We start from the raw sequence: 7,917 nt of genomic DNA on the forward strand, positions 1-7,917 counted from the left end.
TCTTTTACCAAACACCTCAAATTTATTGTCAAAATTCTCAGCCCTTCCTGCAAAGGGAACTATTTCCTTAGACCTGCTTTGGGTGACAGCTCATGATCCTGAGCTGCTCTAAAATGTTATTCTCAAAACAGAACAACTTCTGCTTCAACAATAACTATATCCCTCATCTCAAGAAACAGTACTTTAAATCTTTCTTGCATCTTCCTAAATACTTCACTAACCTTTCCAAATGGTATGCACTAAAATTACTTACTAAGCCAGTGTATTATACAAATTCATTATAACTTGTTTTCCTACTCTATGCCTCTACACAAAATCCAGGATTCTGCATGCTTTATTTAGCATTGTCTCAACTAGCCCTGTCAGCATCAATAATTTCTGTACATTTGTCACCCAAACCCACGGCTCTTTCATCCATTGCCTCCTTATCCTTCCTACCAGAACGCATCACTTCATATATCTCTACATTAAAATTTCATTTGCTACCTGTCTACCCTTTTCATGAGCCTGTGAATGTCCTTGTCTATGACTACATTCCTACTCAAAACCTCGAAGTACTGTGAAAATAAAATTGCGCCTGGTTTCGTTATTTAAATACGTGAAGAAAGGCAATGACATCTGGGGAATACTGCCGTATATCATCCTTCAGTCTGAAAATCAACTATTAAAATGTGAACTTTAAGAAGGAGGTAACTGAAGGCAGTAACATTACTTGCGTTACTCAATTATTCCAAATGACAACCATCTATATCCATAACAGTTGATGTACAATAATGCCTTTTCACATTCATTTGCCAAAATGTTAAATATAATCTAAATTAAAATAAGATTGATGTAAACACAAATCAAATTCAGAAGGAGGCCAATTGATCACCGTTTTTCTTAAATCGAACACAGTTCTACCAGAGAACAATAAGCCAATCGAAAACTAGTACATTAGGGAGTTCTTAATGGCTTCATGTAATATCCTACCAGTCAAAGCCAACCAGTTACAGAATAAGAAGTGAACATCGCGAGTGAATAGAAATTTGGTTAATGAAGAAAATTCAACATGATGGGAAAATATTAAATTCAATATCAATTACACTGCATAGCACCATGGGAACTGCCGCTCTGGTCTACACGAACAGCATAGGATAGAACAGTCGTCTCAACTCCAAACGTCAGGCTGTGTACAGATGACTGCTTCATGCACCATTCCAGCGTGGACTGGAAGACCAAATACAGCGGCAGAATGACTTCGATATTAAATAAACAATTTACAGGTATCTCAAAATGCCATATTATACATGCAATAAAAAGGTGCAGGCAACAGTGGGTTGTCAACCTTGCACCCATCAAATAAACCTGCTCCTTTGTGTCCTCCCTCAGTGAGGTCAATACACCAAATGAACCAAGTGCTGTGAGTAACACAAACAAAATCCTTGCAATTTTTTAAAAAGAGAGAAATCTAACCAAAGACAAAGACAATAAAGACTCTAGATTGCTACATACAAGGCTTGGTATGTTCCAAACTGGCTAACAGCAACAGTCTGAGACCCCTATTAAGCCCACCTTGTAAACAAGCTGGGAATCATTCAGAGCCAAGCAGTATGATTTGACTTTAATAATTACGTCAGAACATTCAGTTACATAAAACACTGAACTAAAACCACCTAGATTGCAAAGATAAGCGAATAAGCTTACACTGCTCTCCAATGCAATTCACCCTGACCTTGCAAATATTATACTTCAATAAGTTAAACAAACAAACAAAGTCTACAGCAGGAAGGAAACCATCAAAAAGCTTCTGCATTTCCAACATCACACACACAAGAATATTGATTGAGGTTTCTTCACAAACCTCAAAAAGAGAATTGATGAGGGCAGAGCAGTGAACATGATCCGCATGGACTTCAGTAAGACATTTGACAAGGTTCCTAATGGGAGACTGGCTAGCAAAATTAGATCTCATGAAATACAGGTAGAACTAGCCATCGGGATACAGAACTGGCTTGAAGGTAGAAGACAAAAGGGTGGTACGGAGGGTTGCTTTTCAGACCAGAGGCCTTTGACCAGTGGAGTGCTGCAAGGATCGGTGCTGTGTCCACTACTTTTCTTCATGTATATAAATGATTTGGATGTGAGCATAGGAGGTATAGTTAGTAAGTTTACAGATGACACCAAAAAATTGGAGGTGTAGTGGTCAACAAAGAAGGTTACCTCAGGAGTACAACAGAATCTTGATCAGATGGACCAATGGGCTAAGGAGTGGCAGATAGAAGTTAATTTAGATAAAATGAGAGGAACTGCATTTTGGAAAAGCAAATCAGAGCAGAACTTATACATTGAATGGTAAGGTCTTGGGGAGTGCTGCTGAACAAAGAGACCTTGGCGTGCAGGTTCATAGCTCCTTGGAAGTAGAGTCATAAGTAGATGGGATGAAAAAAGCATTAGTATGCTTTCCTTTCTTGGTCTGAGCATTGAGTTTAGATATTGGAAGGTCATGTTGAGGCTGTACAGGACATTAGGAGAAGGTGAGGACTGCAGATGCTGGAGATCAGAGCTGAAAATGTGTTGCTGGAAAAGCGCAGCAGGTCAGGCAGCATCCAAGGAGCAGGAGAATCGACGTTTCGGGCATGAGCCCTTCTTCAGGAATGAGGAAAGTGTGTCCAGCAGGCTAAGATATAAGGTAGGGAGGAGGGGCGCTGGAAATGCGATAGGTGGAAGGAGGTCAAGGTGAGGGTGATAGGCCGGAGTGGGGGTGAGGGCGGAGGTCAGGAAGAAGATTGCAGATTAGGAAGGTGGTGCTGAGTTCGAGGGATTTGACTGAGACAAGGTTTTGGGGGGGGGGGGGTGGGGGAGATGAGGAAATTGGAGAAATCCGAGTTCATCCCTTGTGGTTGGAGGGTTCCTAGGCAGAAGATGAGGCGTTCTTCCTCCAACCGTCGTGTTGCTATGGTCTGGTGATGGAGGAGTCCAAGGACCTGCATGTGGAGTGGGAGGGGGGAGTTGAAGTGTTGAGCCACGGGCCGGTTGGTCCGGGTGTCCCAGGTGTTCTCTGAAACGTTCCGCAAGTGGACGGCCTGTCTCCCCAATATAGAGGAGGCCACATCGGGTGCAGTGGATGCAAATAATGATGTGTGTGAAGGTGCAGGTGAATTTGTGGCGGATATGGAAGGATCCCTTGGGGCCTTGGAGGGAAGTAAGGGGGAGGTGTGGCCGCAAGTTTTGCATTTCTTGCGGATTGCAGGGGAAGGTGCCGGGAGTGGAGGTTGGGTTGGTGGGGGGTGTGGACCTGACGAGGGAGTCACGGAAGGAGTGGTCTTTTTGGAACGCTGATAGGGGAGGGGAGGGAAATATATCCCTGGTGGTGGCGGAAATGACGACGGATGATAAGCTGTATATAGAGGTTGGTGGGGTGGTAGGTGACGACCAGTGGGGTTCTGTCCTGGTGGCGGTTGGAGGGGCGGGGCTCAAGAGCGGAAAGTGGAGGCGATGCGGTGGAGGGCATCGTCGATCACGTCTGGGGGGAAATTGCAGTCTTTGAAGGAGGCGGCCATCTGGGTTGTACGGTATTGGAACTGGTCCTCCTGGGAGCAGATGCGGCGGAGACGAAGGAATTGGGAATATGGGATGGCGTTTTTACAGGGGGCAGGGTGGGAGGAGGTGTAGTCTAGGTAGCTGTGGGAGTCGGTCAGTTTATAGTAAAAGTCCGTGTTGATTCAGTCGCCCGAGATAGAAATCGGAAGGTCTAGGAAGGGGAGGGAGAAGTCTGAGACGGTCCAGGTGAATTTGAGGTTGGGGTGGAAGGTGTCGGTAAAGTGGATGAACTGTTCGACCTCCTCTTGGGAGCATGAGGCAGTGCCGATACAGTCATCGATGTAGTGGAGGAAAAGGTGGGGGGGTGGTTCCATTGTAGATGGGGAAGATGGACTGTTCCACATATCCTACGAAGAGGCAGGCATAGCTGGGGCCCATGCGGGTGCCCATGGCTACTCCTTTGGTTTGGAGGAAGTGGGAGGATTGGAAAGAGAAGTTGTTCGGGGTGAGGACCAGTTCAGTCAGTCGAAGGAGGGTGTCAGTGGAAGGGTACTGGTTGGTACGGAGGGAAAGGAAGAAGCGGAGGGCTTTGAGTCCTTCGTGATGGGGGATGGAGGTGTACAGGGACTGGATGTCCATGGTGAAAATAAGGCATTGGGGACCGGGGAAGCGAAAATCATGGAGGAGGTGGAGGGCCTGGGTGGTGTCCTGAACGTGGGCGGGGAGTTCTTGGACTAAGGGGGACAGGACCGTGTCGAGGTATGCAGAGATGAGTTCGGTGGGGCAGGAGCACGCTGAGACAATGGGTCGCCGGAGCAGTCAGGTTTGTGGATTTTGGGCAGGAGGTAGAAATGGGCGGTGCGGGGTTGTGGGACTATGAGGTTGGAGGCGGTGGATGGGAGATCCCCTGAGGTGATGAGGTTATGGATGGTCTGGGAGATGATGGTTTGGTGGTGAGAGGTGGGGTCATGATCAAGGGGGCAGTAGGAGGTGGTGTCCACGAGCTGGCGTTTAGCCTCAGCGGTGTAAAGGTCGGTGCGCCAAACTACTACCGCGCCTCCATTAGTTAGACCACTTTTGGAAAGTTGCATGCAATTCTGGTCTCCTTCCAATTGGACGAATGTTGAAAAACTTGAAAGGGTTTGAAAAAAAGATTTACTAAGGATGTTGCCAGGGTTGGCGGAGCATATTTTGAGAAGATTTGTAGCTCAGGTGGAGGTTCTGGATGTAGGTTTGCTTGCTGAGCTGGAAGGTTTGGTTTCAGACATTTTATCACTGCAATAGGTAACATCAGTTAGCCTCCGGATGAAGCACTGGTGGTATGGTCTGCTTTTTATTTGTGTTAAGATTGAAGGACCAATACAGACAACAAGTAAAACTAATGTCATTTACAAAATATCTTGCAAGAACTGTAACAAACACTGCATTGGACAAACAAGCAGAAAACTAGCAACCAAGATATATGAACATCAACTAGCCACAAAAAGACATGACCCACTCTCACTAGTATCTTTACATACAGATGAGGAAGGACACCACTTCGACTGGGACAATACATCCATCCTAGGATAGGCCAAACAGAGACCCGTGTGAGAATTCCTAGAAGCATGACATCCCAACTGGAACTCTATCAACAAACACATTGACTTGGATCCCATTTACCACTCTGAGAAAAAGAACAGGAAATGGCATCACCACAGGAAATTACCAACCCAAGGAAACCTAAACACAAATAAAAAAAAAGGTGAGCCATACCACCAGTGAGAATTTGAGCTATAGGGAGAGTTTGGATAGGCTGGGGCCATTTTCCCTGGAGCAGAGGCCGAGGGGTGACTTATAGAGGCTTATAAAACCATGAGGGCATGGATAGGATAAATAGACAAAGTATTTTCCCTCGGGTGGGGAAGTCCAGAACTAGAGGGCATAGGGGAACAACCTAAAAAGGGACCTCAGGGGCAACATTTTCATATAGAGGGTGGTGCATGTATGGAATGAGCTGCCAGAGGGACGGTGGAAGCTGGTATAATTACAGCATTTAAAAAGGCATCTCGATGGGTATAGGAATAGGAAGGGTTCAGAGGGATATGGGCCAAGTGCTGGCAAGTGGAACTAGATTAGGTTAGGATATCTGGTCGGCATGGACGGGTTAGACTGAAGGGTCTGTTTCCATGCTGTATGATTCTATAAATGGTAGCTTCAGCATTGTTCTTGTTTGACCAAAGGGTCTGTTTCCGTGCTGTACATCTCTATAACTCTAATACCTTAACAGCTGCATACTAAATATCTGGCAGCTACAGATAACATTTACCTGAAAAATTGTCCACACTTGTTCTACACACAAAAAAAATGAGGTCACCGTTTCACTAATTAGTCTACACTTGAACATATGAGACAAAAAACTGCAGGTTCTGGAACCTAAAGTACAAAAGCAATAGGCCAGAAGAACACAGCAAGCCAGGCAGCATCAGGTGGTGTAAACTGAAGAAAGGTAATCCCAAAACGTTGTCTTCTCCAACTCCTGACACTGCCTGGCTTGCTGTGTTCTTCCAGCCTCCTGCCTGTCTACTAGCAATGCTCAAATATCAGTAAAGAAAGTTCTTAGAAAAGAATGGAATAACCTCCCATAAAAATAACTCGCCAAATTACTTCACAACTAAATAACAGAAGTGAGAAAGAAGATAATTTAGGATACGTGCGCAGCACAAAACTCACATCATGGACGATTTTACTCCATGATGATTTGAAGATACGACTCTGATACCAGCACATTACTGCAGATGCTGGAATCTGTACTGAAAACAAAACAAAAATGCTGGAGATCACAGCAGGTCGGGCAACATCCATGGAAGGAGAGCAAGCTAACGTTGAGTCCTGATGATTCTTCATCAGACTCTTTGTTAGAGTCATTAGACTCGAAGCGTTAGCTTGCTCTCTCTCTCTCTCCATACTTTTCTGATAACTCAAAGATCAAATTTGCGAACTTCCGGGTTTGGTGTGTTGGACAATGTATAAACTCAGGCACTGTGAAATTCTCTGAAAAGTCGTGTGTTCGGATCAATCCTCTCTGTATCGCCAAACAAGGTTACGTTTTTCTGTCCCCACCACTAGGAACCTGGTGAACTCCCTGGGACATACCGACAGGCGGGAGATCACTTCCTTATTGACTGCAGGGTATTTAACTTAAAACATTTTGATTTTAAGAAAAAAAAATGTCTGTCTGCATTAAAAGAAAGGGTTTGAACAATAATTTTAATGCCTCCCGCATTGAGGGGGGGGGGGGGGAGGGTTGTGTAACAGACGCCCTCCACCTGGGTGAACAGGGATGAGGCCAGGGCAAGACGCGCAACCTAACATGACATCTGGCAGCCGGCTTTGATTGACAAGGAGCTGACCAATCAACAGGCGGCCTGCGTTGAAGGCGGGACTGCAATCAAGCAAGTTTGTTCCACTCGCTGCTGCCACAAGATGAATGTGCGTTTTAAAACCGAGCGGCCAGCACCGCTCAATCACCACCGGCCACCTAATTCAAACCGTCCAGCACCCTCCTCGGGTTCACGGCCCTGAGGAAACGGCGTGGGAAATGGCTCTGATCATGAAAAAAAAACCTCAGAGCGAGGCCAGGCCGCGATGAAATGTCGTTTACCTTTTTAATTCAAAAATATGCCCGTCAGCATGTGCATCCACAAAAGAAGCCAAGCTCCAAAATATAAACCCACTGCCGCCCCTACATGACTGCATTTCATCCAACATACCCGCCACATTTTTCTTTCGCCCCTGGAGCGGCGCAAACCAACGGCTCCCGTTTGAATCTCAGTGCGAGCACGCAGGAGAAGCTCGGCTCACCTGGCTGCGATAGGTGATGTTGCCCTCAGCGATCACTCTGTCCCGGTAAGGCCTTTTGGAGGTTATAATCTGATTTTCCCTATTTAATGCCGGATGCTTGTATTGTATGGCTCCCCACTCCTTTCCCTCAGCCCCTTCTCGCGCTTTCAGTTGTGCGCCCGTTCCGCCATTTTGTGCCGGAGGGTGGGCCGTGCGCATGCTCCCTCCACAGGACCAGTGACACCAGCACTCAGGGCAACCCTCTCCACTGGAATACTGGATTAGTGGTGCTGGAAGAGCACAGCAGTTCAGGCAGCATCCAACGAGCAGCCTGAACTGCTGTGCTCTTCCAGCACCACTAATCCAGTATTTGATTTTCAGCATCTGCAGTCATTGTTTTTACCTCTCCACTGGAAGTCTACTGATGAGCACTGGGAATGTGCAATTGTGCTCAGTTTAATGGATAGAATCTCTAAACCAAGTTACATAGGAACTGGCACATGTAATTCTTGCTGCAGTTCTGTAGAACCTTGGTGCGACCACACCTGGAGTGTTGCGTACAGTTTAATCTCC

The 7,917-nt window shown here is 46.2% G+C and overlaps 1 protein-coding gene across 3 annotated transcripts in view; it reads right to left on the reverse strand.

Annotated features, from left to right (window-relative positions):
• The window catches only part of nup50 (nucleoporin 50), a 70,906-nt gene extending 63,341 nt beyond the window's left edge, over positions 1-7,565 (reverse strand). Inside the window, exon 1 of one of the 3 annotated variants that reach the window (XM_072552347.1) lies at positions 7,275-7,565. Coding sequence is in view for 1 of the 3 variants with exons in the window: in XM_072552345.1 (XP_072408446.1) it covers positions 6,235-6,239 (5 nt within the window). In the remaining 2 variants the exon portion in view is untranslated. Of the gene's footprint in view, positions 1-6,234; positions 6,256-7,274 lie in introns of those variants that run through there. The other 2 variants (XM_072552346.1, XM_072552345.1) reach the window with 2 other exon arrangements.
• Positions 7,566-7,917: the final 352 nt, after the last annotated feature.

This window comes from Chiloscyllium punctatum, chromosome 32 (assembly GCF_047496795.1).
Source record: "Chiloscyllium punctatum isolate Juve2018m chromosome 32, sChiPun1.3, whole genome shotgun sequence".
NCBI classification, from domain to species: domain Eukaryota; kingdom Metazoa; phylum Chordata; class Chondrichthyes; order Orectolobiformes; family Hemiscylliidae; genus Chiloscyllium; species Chiloscyllium punctatum.